This window comes from Salvelinus alpinus, chromosome 9, assembly GCF_045679555.1.
Source record: "Salvelinus alpinus chromosome 9, SLU_Salpinus.1, whole genome shotgun sequence".
NCBI lineage: Eukaryota > Metazoa > Chordata > Actinopteri > Salmoniformes > Salmonidae > Salvelinus > Salvelinus alpinus.
The window spans coordinates 14,227,123-14,245,214 of record NC_092094.1 but is presented as its reverse complement, the minus strand read 5'-3'; the positions used below and the strand labels follow the sequence as shown (position 1 = coordinate 14,245,214).

The 18,092-nt window shown below is 44.4% G+C and overlaps 1 protein-coding gene across 1 annotated transcript in view; it reads left to right on the top strand.

The window, feature by feature from the left end:
- Nucleotides 1-18,092, top strand: part of LOC139584352 (solute carrier family 23 member 2) — a 78,472-nt gene that overhangs the window by 42,675 nt on the left and 17,705 nt on the right. Inside the window, exons 6-7 of the mRNA XM_071416072.1 lie at nt 10,055-10,172; nt 12,415-12,571. Of these exons, the coding sequence (XP_071272173.1) occupies nt 10,055-10,172; nt 12,415-12,571 (275 nt within the window). The remainder of the gene's footprint in view (nt 1-10,054; nt 10,173-12,414; nt 12,572-18,092) is intronic.

Here is an 18,092-nt window from a genome sequence, read left to right as displayed (position 1 = left end):
GTTTGAAAAGTTGAGTGAGTGAGTAATGAAATAGTTGCATATCCCAGAGCCAGTGTATTGCTGTGGGCCGGGTATGAGAGGGCTTTCAATGTTGTTCAGATGATGGATATACTTTTATAATGAATTACACGTCTTATTTATTTATTGTCCTATCATGGGGAACTACATTTTTAAAATAAATTATATCTAATTATTTATTATCCTATTTTAATGGTACGGTCCATGGCCCTATACCCTAGACACCCACATGAATAGCCCAGATACTAAGGAGAAGTCCCTAACTGTTTTATGTGCATGCTGTATGCGGTCTGTATGCAGCCAAAATGAGGTCAGGGACCAAGAGCAGCACTGCCCCCTCAAGATTCTGAGCCTGCTTGGCAGGGTTGGTCCTGCAAAGCCAAAGCCCCCTAAAGGGAGAGCATAATAAACAAGGAAATTCTCAAAGCTGCTAATGAGAACCTTGATGACCTTGTACCTAGCCGGTGGGGATTCCGGTGGGGTGCCCCCACCCAGGCAGTGGCAGTGCTGGCAACACTAGCTGCAGTAACCCATGGGGAGGGGGTCACACTCGGACATTCAGAGAGGGGGTATATTATTGTGGCCCTGGTGGCACGAAACCAATCGGACTGCATGGAGAGGCTTGGGAACATGGTCAAAATGGATGACCGTATTGTGGGTGTTTCAGGAAGAAGGTGTACATTTGACCTCCATCATCTAGGATGTGACAATGGTAAATAAATCTCTACATTTATGCTCATTTTTTGCGCGGTCTTGCAGGCCTTCTCATGCAGCTGCAACTGCAAGTACATTTGTAAATCATGACCCATCTTGAGTTGGGCTCTGGGATGGTGCAATTGTTGAGAGGGTGAGCTTATGGTTGTGTGGGGGTAAGGGCTGAATGTGTGTGGGTGTATGTGTGTATCCCACAACTGTTGCGAAGGAAGAAGTAAAAGATGTTAGGGACTATAGAGGATGATTCACAGCAATATGTAATAAAAATCGAGGTGAGGGCGATGGAAATGCATTTGGCAATGGATCTGCTTCGGTTCGGTGGATGGTGCTGTGTGCACTTTTCGAAGGATGGATCCCAGTCGGTCCGGGGCTGTGCGATGCGGGGGGTCGGGGGTGGTCTGCCGGGCATTGGGATGACAACCCAACTCGAGATGGGGGCTTTTGGCGGGTGGAATAGTGGGGACCAATTGGAGGTTTGCTTAGTGGAGATGCAAATGTCATGGTACAACTATATAGACACTCAATCATTATGTTACTTTTTAATAGGACGTTTACAAACATATATTTTGATAAAAATAATTGAAAGGTGTGTCTCATTATGGTAAGTGGTGAAATAAGTATAGCCAGTTACAATTGTAATGGCTTAGCAGATAATAAGAAAAGACGATCAGTATTTACCTGGCTAAAAGAGAAGGATTATAATATCTACTGTTTACAGGAAACCCATTCAACAGTTTTAGATGAAGTTTTGTGGAAAAAGAACTGGGGGGCGAAATATATTTCTCCCATGGGCAAAGAAATTCAAAAGGGGTGATGGTTTTAATTAATAATAACTTTGATCCAAATGTGCAACTTGTCCAAACAGATCCTCAAGGTAGATGGATTATTTTAAATATGTTATTGGACAATAAACATATATGGCTTATTAACCTATACGGTCCGAATAATGATGATCCAAGCTTCTTTGACAATATATATAAGAATGTATCAACTCTACAAGCAACACTAGACTCTATTATTATAGTGGGAGATTTTAATACGGTCTTAAATACCTCTATGGACCGGAAAGCAAATCACACTACAAACTATCACCCTCAGGCACTTAAGGAAATCAGGAATGTCATGGATATATTGGAATTAGTGGATATATGGAGACTTAAATACCCTGACCTAGTGAGATATACATGGCGGAGGCTTAATCAAGCTAGTCGCCTTGACTACTTTCTTATATCATTCTCTCTGGCACCAAAAGTTAAAAAGTGTTTGATAGGGGACAGAATGCGGTCGGACCATCACATAATTGGCATATATATTACTCTTACAGAATTTCCACGTGGGCGAGGATATTGGAAATTTAATCAAAGCCTACTAGATGATAAATTGTTTAGAACTAGGACAGAAGAATTTATAACTGACTTTTTTAGACATAACAGCAGATCCCCATATTGTATGGGACACTTTTAAGTGTGCCTTTAGAGGCCATGCAATTCAGTACTCATCTATAAAACAAAAGCAATTTCGATCAAAAGAGTCCATATTAACAAAGGAAATTGAAGGACTAACAGTACAGTTAGATAACAATAAAAACGGTACCATAGAGGCACAGAATAAGTTAGAGGAAAAACAAAAAGAAATGGAGGAACTTATTCAAGAAAGATCCAGTGTAATATATTACAAAAATAAAGCTAACTGGATGGAATATGGGGAAAAATGCACCAAATTCTTTTTCAACCTTCAATATAGAAATGCTACCAAAAAAAACGTATTAAAACTTGTTACAAATGATGGAGTCACGCATGATTCACCAAATGATATTTTGAAAGAGGAAGTAAAGTACTTTAAGAATATATTTTCGTTTCAGGCTCCTCCATCTCCACTAACTGAAACTAATTGTATGGATTTTTTCCCTAATAATAATGTAAAATTAACATCTGTACAGAAAGACTCATGTGAAGGCCTAATTACAGAGGAGGAACTACTTGATGCAATTGGGGCCTTTAAGGATGGGAAAACTCCAGGACTGGATGGCATACCAGTGGAAGTATACAAAAAAAAAATTATATACTCAAAGGACCACTATTAGCTTGTTTTAACCACTCCTATATAAATGATAGATTATCAGACACGCAACAAGAAGGTGTGATATCATTATTACTGAAACAGGACCCAAGTGGTATATATAAAGATCCAGTCCATTTAAAAAATTGGAGACCTCTTACACTTCAGTGTTGTGATGCAAAAATCCTAGCAAAATGCTTGGCGCATAGAATAAAAAAAGTTTTGTCAGATATTATTCATCCTAATCAGACAGGTTTTTTACATGGACGATACATTGGAGATAATATAAGGCAAGTACTGGAAACAATAGAACACTATGAAATATCGGGGACACCAGGCCTGGTTTTCATAGCTGATTTTGAAAAGGCTTTTGATAAAGTACGACTGGAGTTTATATATAAATGCCTAGAATATTTCAATTTTGGGGAATCTCTTATAAAATGGGTAAAAATTATGTATAGTAACCCTAGGTGTAAAATAGTAAATAATGGCTACATCTCAGAAAGTTTTAAACTATCTAGAGGAGTAAAACAAGGTTGTCCACTATCGGCATATCTATTTATTATTGCCATCGAAATGTTAGCTGTTAAAATTAGATCAAACATTAATATTAAGGGATTAGAAATCCAGGGCCTAAAAACTAAGGTGTCATTGTACGCTGATGATTCATGTTTTCTTTTAAAACCACAACTAGAATCTCTCCACGGCCTCTTAGAGGATCTAGATACATTTGCTATCCTCTCTGGATTAAAACCAAATTATGATAAATGTATCATATTACGTATTGGATCACTAAAAAATACACATTTTACATTGCCATGTAGTTTACCAATTAAATGGTCTGACGCTGATGTGGACATACTCGGTATACAAATCCCAAAAGAAAGAAATGATCTCACGCCAATAAATCTTTATAGAAAGTTAGCAAAAATAGATAAGATCTTGCTACCATGGAAAGGAAAATACCTGTCTATTTGTGGGAAAATCACCCTGATTAACTCTTTAATCATATCACAGTTTACCTATTTGCTTATGGTTTTGCCTACACCTAGTGACCTGCTTTTTAAATTATATGAACAAAAAATATTCAATTTTATTTGGAACGGCAAGCCAGATAAAATTAAAAGGGCCTATTTATATAACGAATATGAATTCGGAGGGCAGAAATTATTAAATATTAAAGCATTAGACCTCTCACTAAAGGCATCAGTCATACAAAAGTTATACTTAAATCCAAACTGGTTCTCTAGTAGATTGGTACGAATGTCTCATCCTATGTTCAAGAAGGGCCTTTTTCCCTTTATTCAGATTACACCTGCTCACTTTCGGTTGCTTGAAAAGGAAATAATCTCCAAAATATCTTTATTTTTTAAACAAGCCTTAGAAAGTTGGTTGCAATTTCAGTTTAATCCACCTGAAAGGACGGAACAAATAGTACAACAAATCTTGTGGTTAAATTCAAATATAGTAATTGATAAAAAAACTGTATTTATCGAAGAAATGTTTAAAAAAGGTATAATTTTTGTGAATGATATCATAAATAGGACTGGTGGAGTAATGTCACACATGCAGCTAACACAGACATATGGAAATGTCTGCTCTACCCAAAATTACAACCAATTAATTGCAGCATTACCACAAAAATGGAAGAGGCAGGTGGAAGGGGATAAAAGTAAGGAACTTGTATGTCGGCCTTATATTAAAGAACATAAATGGTTAAAGAAAAGTGTGATAAATAAAAACATATACCAATTTCATTTAAGGACCAAAAAACTTACAGCTGTGCCATATAAATTGCAAAATAGTTGGGAAGAGATTTTCGATGTACCCATTCCATGGCACATGGTTTATGAATTGATACGCAAAACAACGCCGGATTCAAAACTTCGAATTTTTCAATTTAAATTATTGTACAAAATTCTTGCAACTAATAGAATGTTATATATATGGGGGATACAATCTTCTCAGCTCTGTAGATTCTGCTGTGAGGAGGCAGAGTCATTAGACCATTTATTTTGGTATTGTCCGCATGTAGCTCGTTTTTGGTCACAGGTCCAGGAATGGTTGAAGAATTGCAACATTTGCGTAGAACTAACGCTACAGATAGCAATACTGGGGGATTTGAAAAGCCATAGTCAATCAATCAATAATATAATAATTATTTTAGCAAAAATGTTTATTTTTAATTTACAATCCGTGGAAGCTATGAGAATAGGAAGATTCAAATCTTTTGTGAAGCATCACAGCACAGCTGAAAAATATATGGCAAATAAAAATCCGAAATGGATGATGTTGGAAGATAGATGGGAAAGGTTGAGTGGAGCTGAAGGGTGGGACTAATAACAAGATAAACAATGTAGGGCATACGGGATCTGTGAAATGTGTATAGGTGCGGAGCTATTGTGAAATAGCACAGTTACAAGTGGAAATCAAACTGGATGGACAACAGAAATAGAGGAAGGACTAAGAACAAACAAGAGAGAACTATTATAAAGTAGACTGTGTCTGTAAATGTGTATAAGATGTATAAATTGAAGGTAAAAACAGAAATGTTTATCAGTTTACTCCAATTGGGGGATCGGTGGTAGGGTTTGCAGGTAATAATAATAAAGGTATACTCTTTAAAAAAAGTATGTATGTCTATGTAGGTATGTGTATGTATATATGTGTATATGTATGCATACGTGAATGGATATATATATTTACCCAAAAAAATATGGGGGATTGGAAATGATGCAGACAATTACATTGGAAACAACATTCTTTCCGCAATATTAAGCTGATCCACCCCCCGAAAAAAAAATATATATATATAAAAAAAATAATAATAATAATAAAATTAAAAATTATATTAAATAAAAAAATTAGAAAAAGAAAAAGAAATAAAACCAAAAAAATAAAAACTAGGCTCATAATTTAACAATTTTATTAATATTGTGGTATCCCGGGAGGTCTGGAGGCGAAAGAAATGCACACCTGTAAGGTGAGGTGCTGGTTAGTAGAGTAGAACACTCAAAAAAGAAAAGGAGAGCCGCACACTCTAGGAGCTCAGATGCAATAATTGAATAACCTAATAACCAACATTTCTACAGACAAGCAGTCTTCATCAGGGTACAGTATAATGACAAACACTGCAGGTCACTAGTTTAAATAGTGTCAAAGGACATACACAGGTGTCTGCAATCATGGCCGGGCGTGGCCTGATATCATTGGTTAATTCTCAAATATAAACAGAACATACAAAAAACATGAATGGATAGTATACGATCATAGATACAATTTGGCTACATAGGCCTACAAACAATTACAATGAATAGAAAATCACAATAATCACAAGAATGGCTTCAGATCAAAGTCTACGTTGAGACCGAAGAGAGCAAGGGTCTTTAAATTAAAGATCCAGGCAGCCTCTCGTTTTAACAATAAATTGTCGAGGTCACCCCTTCTCCTAGGTAGGTTGACATGTTCGATCCCGATATAACGTAGGGACGGAATCGAGTGGTTCGCTTCCAAAAAATGGGCCGCAACTAGGTAGTCGGTTTTTGGTGCTGCGATACTAAGAGATTTGTACTTTTAATTTGCACTTTGTTTTACCCACATCATTTTTACCACAAGAACAAGGTATAAGATAAATAACTGCCTTAGTGGAGCACGTGATAACGCCTTTGATTGGGATCTGTTTCCCTGTTTGGGGGTGTTTGAAGGATCTACATTTGTAAGTACCATTGCATTGAGAGCAGCCATTGCACTTGTAGTTTCCATCCGGGAGAGACGCAAATAGACGTGAGGTGGTAGATCAGGTTTACCCAGGAGGTTGGTGATAGAGGGGAGGTACGTGCCACGACGTTGGCTCCCTCTACTTGGAGTACCTGGGCTGGGAACCATAAAGCTGATGGCACAAATTAGGGGCAATTAGGGGAGAGTGCCAACCAGCAGTGCAGGCCACATATAGGAAGCACCGTGGCACACCGTAGGAGATGGAAGTGAGCCAAGAGATGGGAACAAAGCCCCCGGGGCACGGAACCGAATACGAGGAGGTGGCCCAGAAAGTTATTTTGTTGTTACGTTTATTTTATGTTGAAATGTATGTTTTATGTTGAGATTCAAGTCAGAAGGCGTGCTTTCTGACTAGAATCTCCCTGTCTCTGTGTCCATCCCTGTGCGCTCAAATCCAACACCCCGTGGTTTACCACAGTATTTACAGATGGCATACAAGTTTGTTATTAAGGCACATGTTCCAGAAGGCATTTCTGCCAAAACACGCATTTTGATAAACAAATGTTTTCTTCCAAATGCCTCTCCTGTGAAGTAGTTTCCTAAAATGAGTCACATATGATCAGCGTGGTCTAACAAACAAGCCAGTAGAACATGTGACAGTCTCTTCTAAGAGGTAACTCACAGTAAGCAAGGAGAGAAAAAAAAAGATTTTCCCAGGAGACACAGCTTCAATTGACCCAATGTTCAGGCTATGTGTCACAATAGTTGGTTCTGATTCAAGTCACGCAACTTCAGTCCCGACTTCAGTAGTCATGCTATTCAACTCTGATCCCCAAATGACAATTTAAGTAAATGTTTCCGATTTATTGATCTGTGTTGTACTAAATGCCCGTCTGAACAGGCTCTTTGCCCAGCGAATGGACGACATCTGCTCCCTACCGGTTAATCTGACAAAGCTCCAACCACCTCAGATCTTAAAAAGTGCCCTGCAGACAGAACTGTCACCAGCCAACTCACTGCACCCCTCGCTCAGCCTCTCCTTCAACTCTTACCCCTGTGAAATGTGTCTCTATTTACAGAGGGGCGGGCGGGTGGGCGTCTCTGGATAATGTCATAACTAAATTCATTACGGTGAGAGAATCTTGTGGGCTCCTGTCTCCATGTCTGGCTACTAATCAGCCACATCCCACAGCCTAGTGCCCTTTTCCTCTCTCTCTCCTACCATCTTGAGTCCTCCTGCATGCTCAGGGTCTTAGCCGAGTCACGAGGAGGCCACTGTTGTCGTTGTTGTGCCAGATAGTGCCGGTTTATGAATGGAAGCTGCAAAAGTGACCACTGAGCTTCTAGACCAACGTCTACATTCGATACTGTTCCATTCATTCCATTCCAGCCATCCTCATTTCCTTCACCTGCCTCCACTGCCGGCAGACAGGCATCCACACCCTTCCTTGGAACCTCTGTCAAGTGCCCATTCATGCTGGGGAAATGATTATGCAACCATTCTTTCTGGTAGTAAGGGGAATCCATCTAAATTCTGGAAAACTGTCAAATCTCTGATGCAAAGCTGCCACTACTCTCAAACCCCTGGATGCTGTTTATCATAGCGTCCTTTGTTTTATCACAGGAGATATTTTAATTACTCATCACTGCATTCTTTACCAAAGGTTGGCTGGACCGCTTTAAAGTCACACGCTCTTTTTGTTTACAAAGCTCTGCTCCACAAACTTCCGACTTACCTAACATCAAATTACAAGTTATCAAACCCATTCACAGGAGTGTCTAGAGAGTTAGGTAAATCAGCTTTTAATTTCCTTGTACCCTATGTTTGGAATAATCTCCAAATACAGTGCGTTTTGACTGGATGCTTCGGTGTCCCTAGGGAAATTCTGACAATTGACTGATTTTTATAATGAAGAATGTGTTTGTTTTAATTGACTGTGTTTTGTATGTTAATATGTATATTGTGTATATTTATGTTTATCTATACTTGCCTATTGATGTACTTGTTTTGTAATGTGCAGGCCAGTGCTCATTTTTAAAAAGAGACTTTAGTCTCAATATGACTTCCCTGTTGAAATAAAGGTAAATAAATAAAATAGGGGTCACAGACCTAGCCTGTGTTCTGGGAATGTTTGCTATGGAGGTGAAACCTGTGGTTGCATGGTTGGACGTGTTGATAGTGAATTAGATAGGCTTTATTCCTGGAAACAGTGCTGGGAGTTGAAGAGAGGATCTGCATCGTGGGGAACACCCTTGACCGGCTTCATACAGCTGTCACAATATTAGACGGCACCGATAACACCCAAGGCCAGGCAGTGTAGTGTTAGGAAATATGCCCCAAATGACACCCTATTCCCTATATAGTGCCCTACTTTTGCCCGTGCACCGCATAGGGAATAGGGTGCCATTTGGGATGCTTAGTGAACAGGTTAGCACTCAGTTGAGCGCTGTTATCAAACTACAAATAGTTACCATCAGTATCTCACAATTACATAAGATAACATGCATTTGATTGGCATAATATTTTCTGGGGTTTATCTTTAATACACTATGAATTTTCAGTTAGTTTTATCACCCAGGATTAGCCGTAATCTCCCTTTTGTTGTGAGCTTTAAGCAACGTCTTAACGTCTTAAATAAAGGGTGGGATCACAATCGCAAAACCGCATGTAATGACATGTTATTCCTTGAGCTAATTCACTCCAAGTTGATGTGTATGAAAACATGTCAAGTCTATATATGGGGGCGGCAGGTAACCTAGTGTAACGGATGTGAAATGGCTAGCTAGTTAGCGGGTACGCGCTAATAGCATTTCAATCGGTTACGTCACTTGCTCTGAGACCTGAAGTAGGGTTTCCCCTTGCTCTGCAAGAGCCGTGGCCTTTGTGGAGCGATGGGTAACGATGCTTCGTGGGCGACCGTTGTTGATGTGTGCAGAGGGTCCCTGGTTCGCGCCCGTGTCGGGGCGAGGGGACGACGTAAAGTTATACTGTTACATTGATGCTGTTGACCCGGATCACTGGTTGCTGCGGAAAAGGAGGAGGTTGAAAGGGGGGTGAGTGTAACGGATGTGAAATGGCTAGCTAGTTAGCGGGTACGCGCTAATAGCATTTCAATCGGTTACGTCACTTGCTCTGAGACCTGAAGTAGGGTTTCCCCTTGCTCTGCAAGAGCCGTGGCTTTTGTGGAGCGATGGGTAACGATGCTTCGTGGGCGACCGTTGTTGATGTGTGCAGAAGGTCCCTGGTTCGCGCCCGGGTCGGGGCGAGGGGACGGTTTAAAGTTATACTGTTACACTAGCAGTTAAGAGTGTTGGACCAGTAACCGAAAGGTCGCTGGTTTGAATCCCCGAGCTGATTAGATGAAAAATCTGTTGATGTGCCCTTGAGCAAGACACTTTACCCCGATTGCTACTGCAATCCTTCTGGATAAGAGTGTCTGCTAAATTACCCAAATCTGTAAGTTATTGTGGCCCTGGGTTAGAAACCACTGGCTTAAAGTGGTCCAATGTGCGTGAGAATCCTTGTGTTTGTCTTTCCTTCCCACAGGACAGTGTGCCTCATCCTTCTGTTTTCTCAGTACCTGAGCAAAGTTGAAGTTCCTTTGATTGCTTACAAGGATAAGAAGTGGGAAGTGTTCCAGTATCCTCTCTTTAAGCTGTTTTCAGTAAGTTACTATACCTGTTTTCTGTGCTGAAAGATACTCGCTTCATATATACAGTACATCACCGTTTTATAAACCACACTTTAATTCTGCACACGTTACAACGTTTCAGGCACAGACTCTGCGTGTACTTTGTGACCCGTCGTAGCCCGTCGTAGCCCTTCGTAGCCCTTCGTAGCCCTTCGTAGCCCTTCGTAGCCCTTGCATAAACACCTACAGTATACAACTTCTGTTTAAAGAAAATGTGTTTCTTATAAGAAAATGTATGAACATTGTTACCATTCATACATCTGTTACCATAAAAACTCTATTGTTCTAAATTAAATGTATACTTAAACTACAAATATCTTACCGTACGGACTCGGGAGAGACGTAGGTTGAGCGCCGTGCGTCCTCCGAAACACAATCCAACAAAGCCGCACTGCTTCTTGACACAATGCCCACTTAACCCGGAAGTCAGCCGCACCAATGTGTCAGAGGAAACACCGTATCAACGTGCACCGTGTCAACGTGCACTGCGCCGGGCCCACCACAGGGCCAAACCCTCCCCTAACCCGGACGACGCTTTGCCAATTGTGCGCCCCCCATGGGTCTCCCGGTCACGGCCAGCTGCGACAGAGCCTGGACTAGAATCCAGAATCTCCAGTGGCACAGCTTCTTAGACCACTGCAGGTTTCGGTTTTACTAGGACATGGCGGATGGGCGTAAGCATCTACCTCTGGTGCTAAAAGTTGCATGTTCAAATCCAGCGATAGAAAGCAGTTTTTTCTAGTTTTGGTTTAAGCCTATCCTAAACCTTAACCCTTACCTTAACCATTCTGATTTAAAACCTTAAGATATAGGTGTTAATGACTAAATGTAACCCTAACCTTAAAAATGTGGAGTTAATGCCTAAACTTAACCCTAAACACTTCGAAATTTGACGTTTTTGAAGAACGTCTAAATTTGCCGTTTGAGAAACATGGATGAATGTCTGATTCTGATGTGAGAGCTTGTTGTTTAGTCCAGGACTACATTTTATCTGGGTCCAGGAAACTGGCCCACTGTGCGCTACAGGAACAGAACACTTTTGGAGCCAAGCATAATAAGAAAGTCACTCTCAGTGCCTTCTCTTTTAACACCAATTTAGTAGCAATACATTCATTTGGGAGTGATGATTAATGGACAGTCTATGCCAAAGGCAAGTTAAAAAATGTTGGGATAGAAATAAAGCTAAACCATAGATGAAAAGTAGTTCACAGCAGGGTTTAGTCATTCTTATTTGCACACCACAATCTACTCCTTGATGCACCTCTATAGAACACAAATTTTGCCAGTTGGGGAAGTGGCACTCAGGTGTCAACATCACAACAAAAAGCAGAGATGTAAGAGAGCTAAACAGGCCTCGAGTTTAGTATCAGAATGAGGATGTTCCACCCTGCAGCTAGGGAACTTCTGGAGTTCACTTGTGATAATGTGGAAGAGATACAGTATATCAAGACAAGCACACACCTTACATTTACATTCTAGCAGCACTTAAGAGTTGTCACCTGTCTGCATGGATACCTACCATTAACATTTCAACTTGACGTCTGATGGAAATGACACAATGAATACAAACAAAAACATGCCACAAAGTAGCAGCAGAAAATACTATATGTCTCTAACCGATGTCTAAACGACATCTATACTAAATTATATTGTTAGGAGTGTGTATTGGAGGCAAAGTCAGGTGCAGGAGAGCAGAGTGTAGTGAACAGGCGCACTTTTTATTCCGGTCCAAAATGACAGCACAAAGTAACATAAAATGTGCCCAAACATGGAACATAGACAAAAAGTAATAACAATATCCACAATATCAAAATACACGTAACACAAACAATCCTACACAAAGACATGATGGGGAACAGAGGAATAAATACATATGGATTGATTGGGGAATGAAAATCAGGTGTGAAGGGAACAAGACAAAACAAATGGATACATGAAAAATGGAGCGGCGATGGCTAGATAGCGGGTGACGTCGACCGCCGAACGCTGCCCGAACAAGAAGAGGAGCCGACTTCGGCGCAAGTCGTGACAGATATGTCTAAACAATGTAACTAAATTGTATTTTTTAATTATATGTCTCATAAAGATGTCTAAACTAACCGATGTTTCTAAATGATATGTCTAAATTATGTCTTAATGAGATGTCTAAACTAAACAATATGTCAAAGCAAAGTTTAAACTAAACAATACATTTCTCCTTTCTGTTCATCCACAGGCTTTGTTTGGGATGTGTGGTGCCTGGTTGGTCTGCTTTTTGCTGACCATCTTTGAAGCCCTTCCCTCTCAGCCGGACCAGTATGGCTACACAGCAAGGACTGACGTGAACCTGGATGCTGTCACCAGCGCACCATGGTTCCACGTCCCATATCCAGGTGAGATGGAGCAATATCCTTTATTATTTTATTTTGTATTTTGTATTCTTTCTTTATTCAGGGAAAACCCATTGAGAACAGGGTTTCATTCCCAATACTTCCCTAATCCCAGTAACACAAAAAACAATACAATGTAAAACAAAACAGCAGAAAAGCACTATTACCATTGAGTAGGCTTGGGTTTTTCTAGGGCGTTATGGACGGGGGTAGAGGATAGGCGTAATCCATTGACTGAATATGGCTCGCGAATGGATGAACAAAGACATTGATCATGTGACACCATTCATTCCTATGTGAAGACTCCATAGCGCATTGAAGCCAAATTAAGTCGGTTAAGATGGCATCTGATGGAGACATAACATGCGCAGTTTGAGATACTCCAGGAAATGTTGTTGCAGGCTAGTTTAGTGCTGCCCCCTCTCATTAACTCAAGTTGAAGGCTGACCGGAGTACTGTAGGCTGCCATTAGCAACTAAATTATCCTTATAACTTCTTCTGTGTGCGATTTTAAAATAATGAATTCAAGGACATACATATGTTGTATTAGAATCAGTTATTGGTACCATGATTGTGGTAGAAGAGAAAATAGTCTTTAACTTAGGTGACTGGAATCTCTGACAATTTTATGGGCTTTCCTCTGACACCGCCTATTGTATAGGTCCTGGATGGCAGGAAGCTTGGCCCCAGTGATGTACTGGGCCGTATGCACTACCCTCTGTAGCGCCTTACGGTCAGATGCCGAGCAGTTGCCATACAAGGCGGTGATGCAACCGGTCAGGATGCTCTCGATGGTGCGGCTGTAGAAAATTGAGGAACTGGGGACCCATGCCAAATCTTTTCAGTCTCTTGAGGGGGAAAAGGTTTTGTCGTGCCCTCTTCACGACTGTCTTGGTGTGTTTGGACCATGATAGATCGTAGGTGACACCAAGGAACTTGAAACTCTCGACCCGCTCCACTACAGCCCCGTTGTTGTTAATGGGGGCCTGTTCGGCCAGCCTTTTCCAGTAGTCCACGGTCAGCTCCTTTGTCTTGCTCACATTGAGGGAGAGGTTGTTGTCCTGGCACAACACTGCCAGTTCCCTGACCTTGTCACTATAGGCTGTCTCATCGTTGTCGGTGATCAGGCCTACCACTTTTGTGTCGTCAGCAAACTTAATGATGGTGTTGGAGTCGTGTTTGGCCACGCAGTCGTGGATGAACAGGGAGTACAGGAGGGGACTAAGTACACACCCCTGAGGAGCCCCAGTGTTAAGGATCAGTGTTGCAGACATGTTGTTGCCTACCCTTACCACCTGGGGGCGGCCCGTCAAGAAGTCCAGGATCCAGTTGCAGAGAGAGGTGTTAAATCCCATGTTCCTTAGCTTAGTGATGAGCTTCGTGGGCACTACGGTGTTGAACATATTGTGTGTAGATGGCTGATATTTCAAAAAAAATATTTCATCCATTTTGAATTCAGCCTGTAACACAACAAAATGTGGAATAAGTCAAGGGGTATGAATACTTTCTGAAGGCACTGTATAATGGCGGATCCTGTTTTCTGCTAACAATGCCTGCAGTTACACGGTCGACCTTGAACTTCCGTGGGTTTCATGAGAGGAAGCAGTCCTTCTCCCCTGGCATAATCCCATTACTCCCGATCAGAAGGTTGCATGTTCATTTCCATTGGTGAACACTCATTAAATATATATGTAAACCGTGAGGTGTTGGGTTGAGCGTGCAGAGATTGACACAGAGATAGGGAGGTTTTAGTCCGCAAAAACAACTTTACTAAGACAGAAAATAAACATAACAAAGAAAATCACTTAGGTTTGGCACGGTCCTTCTTCTCTACTGTGGCTTGGTGTCGGTCTCTCCCCGTTCTCTCTCGTGGTGTGCCACCGTGCTCCTTTTATTTGGCCTCCACGGCTGGTTGGCACTTTCCTCTATCTCCACTTAGAGCTGTCCGTGTTGGGTTGCCCAGCTCCCGTATTCCCAGCAGAGGGAGCCAACGTCGCCTCACGTACCTCCCCTCTATTACCATCCCCCGGGGTAGACCTCCTGTGATACCACACATCCCCCTTAGCCCTGACTGGGAGGGAGGCATGCTAAGGGCTAGGTTTGCATCCCTCTGGGATAGGGCGTCTGCATTGCCGTGCTGGGCCCCCGACCTGTGGATGACAGAGAAAGAGAATCGCTGTAAGGACAGGAACCAGCGGGTGACACGGTCATTCGTGTCCTTACCTCTTGCCATCCACACATGGGGGGCATAGTCAGTAATCAGGGTGAACTTCCTCCCGAGGAGGTAATACTTGAGGGTGTCCAGTGCCCACTTCACAGCGAGGCACTCCTTCTCGACAATCGAGTATTTCTTCTCCCTCTGGAGGAGTTTCCTGCTGACATACATGATGGGGTGCTCCTCGCCTTCCTGCTCTTGGGACAAAACGGCCCCTACCCCTGTGTCAGCCGCGTCTGTCTGGACTGGAATGACTTCACCTGCCTCTTTATTCGGGGGTCCGGCCATCCCCTAATGGCAGCGTTTTTTTTTTCTTGGGGTTTCACATTTCCCCTCCCGATCTGATAGTCCAGGTACTCCGCCTCGGCGTAGCCCAGCTTGCACTTGTGGGGGTTCGCGGTCAGACCCGCATCCCTTAGTGCATCCACCACGGCCTGTAACCAACAAAGATGTGACTCCCAACTGTCACTGTGCACAGGACGCAGGACGCGGTCCATGAGTCGCTGAAAGGTCATTGGTGCCCTGTGGAGCCCGAAAGGCAGAACCCGGTAGTGGTATAGCCCCCCCGGGGTGGAGAAATCTTCTCCCGGGAGGCCGCTGCCAGTGACACCTGCCAGTGGCACCTGCCAGTACCCCTACGTCAAGTCCAAGGTGCCGACGTATCTCGCCATCCCCAAGCGGTCGATCAATTCGTCCACCATGGGTTAGGCATTGAAATTACTGATCTCGTTCAGGCCCCGGAAGTCATTACAGAAGCGGCGGTTTCGGAACCAGCACTATGGGGCTAGACCACTCACGGTGTGACTCCTCCAGTACCCCCATTTCTAGCATTGTCGCCAATTCCCACTGGACCGCCACCCTCCGGGCTTCTGGTATCTGGTATGGCCGTTTACGCACTTTTTCTCCTGGATGGGTGTGGATATGATGTTCCACGAGATCCATGCGCCTCGGCACCTCGGAGAACACGGCCGTATTACGCTGGACTCTCTGAGCTCTTGTCGTTGGGTCGGGCTGAGGTCTTCCCCCATTGCAACTTCGACTGAGGGCGGGCCCTGCTGTGGCCGGGTCCACACTACGCACAGCGCCCCGCGTGCGTGCCATTTCTTCAGTAAATTCACCTGGTAAAGCTGGAGAGGTTTTCTCCGCCCCGGTTGGCGGACCTTATAGTTGACGTCGCTTACCCGCTCAACGATGTCATAAGGCCCATGCCACGTAGCCTGGAATTTACTCTCCGTTGTATGGATCAGCACCAAGATCTTTTCACCCGGTTGGAACTCTTGTGGTTGGGCCCCCCGGTTGTAGACATGCTCCTGGGCACATTGCGCCTGGGCCATGTGCTCTCTCACCGCTGGCCAAATCGCCGTCATCCTCTCCCTCATCTCCTCCACATGTTCTACTATGCTGCGAAGGGGGGTCGGCTGCTCTTCCCAGACCTCCTTGGCTAGGTCCAGCAGCCCGCGGGGCCAACGGCCATACAGGAGCTCAAAGGGGGAGAACCTCGTGGATGCTTGGGGTACCTCGCACACTGACAACATCAGGTGGGGCAGCAGCTGGTCCCAGTTCCTCCCGTCTCTCTCGATGACCTTCTTCAGCATCTGTTTTAGGGTCTTATTGAAACGTTCCACCAGCCCGTCCGTTTGTAGATGGTACACACTGGTCCTCACCTGTTTTATTCGTAACAGATTGCAGACATCTTTCATCACCCGAGACATGAACGCGGTGCCCTGGTTCGTCAGGATTTCCCGCAGAATACCCACCCGGCTAAATAAATGGAAGCACTCCCGGGCGATACATTTTGCTGTCGTCGTGTGTAGCGCGATTGCCTCAGGATACCGGGTGACGTAATCCACGATGACCAGGATGTATTGGTGTCCCCTCGCGGTCTCCATCCATTGCCACCCGCTCGACTGGCACTCCTTTAATGGGCAAGGGAACCAAAGGGTTTCGATAAAGCACCCTAGGAGCTGTGATCTGGCACTCCGGTCAACTACGGCAGTAGTCCTCCATGGCGCACTTGACTCCGGGCCAGTGGAACCGGTTCCCGATCCGCTCCCTGGTTTTCTCCATCCCCAGATGTGCCCCAAGCAGGTGGGTGTGGGCAAGATGCAACACAGTCCTAACATACTGGCTGGGTATGAGTAACAAGGCTTTTGTCTCCCCATTATGCTTTACTACCTGATACAATAAATGATGCTTGATTGCGAAGTGGGGGTAGTGCCAATCATTTACCCCAGGTAACAGTACGCCATCCACCGCAATGACCTGGCCCCTAGTGTTCTGGAGATTGGGGTCTTCTAACTGGGCCGTCCCGAACTGACCCGTGAGGATTCCAGTGTCGGGATGTCCTCCATAAAGGGGAGCCCGAGGTCTTCCTCGCACGGTGGCTCGCTTGCCGGAACGGGTCGTCTCCCTCCTCCGGGTCCGACTCGGGCCCAGTGGACACCTCTCGATTCGGGGGTGGGTTGCACAGGCCACCATCCTTTTTCCTTTTCTTCCAACCTCCCATGCTCGCCTCCCCAGGTCCCTCCTCCACAGGGCCTAGAAGAGAGGGCGGTCTCGACCGAGGAGAATGGACACGGGTAGGTTAGGAGCAGCTCCCACGCGCATCTGGCACTCCCCCATTGGGGTGGTTATCCTCACTGGCATCGTTGGGTACCTCTGCGTGCCCCCGTGTACACAGGACACCGTCCTCTCCTCGTCCCCCGGTTCCTCCTTCCCCTCTCGTGTGAGCCACTGCGGGTGGGCCAGGGTCACCATGCTGCCGGAGTCCAGCAGAGCGCTGGTGTCGATGCCATCGATTCGTACAGGAACCATTGGAGGGGCCGTCTCGGTGTGCGCCCAACAGGAGGTGACGTAACTCGCCATCCGGGTTACCCCAGAGCTGGGGGATGCGGAGGGCATGGCCTCCTCCCGGCTCACCGCACTCATAGCAGCGTCTCTGATCTGGGTCCAGCAGCCACTGACGTCATCGGTTTGGGTCACCCTCCCACTTCACAGCCTCGGCTGGTTCCGTCCGGGCCCCCTTCAGCCCCTCACCTCTCTCTGTGTTGTTTGTCCCCCTCGCCGCGTCTCCTCTCTCCACTCGGGCCCCTCTCAGCCGGTCCTGGGAGATCTGGGGAATTTCCACCACGGTCAGCAATTCCTCCAGACTCTGTGGGTTCTGCATGCTCCCCGTCTTCTTCATCTCATATGGCAGGGCCCGAAGGTATTTATCCAGGACGAGCTTGTCAAGCATCGGGAGGGACGGTACTTCCATCAGTAGCCAGCCCTTGGTCAGGCGCACCAGGTCGCTCATCTGAGCACGGGGGG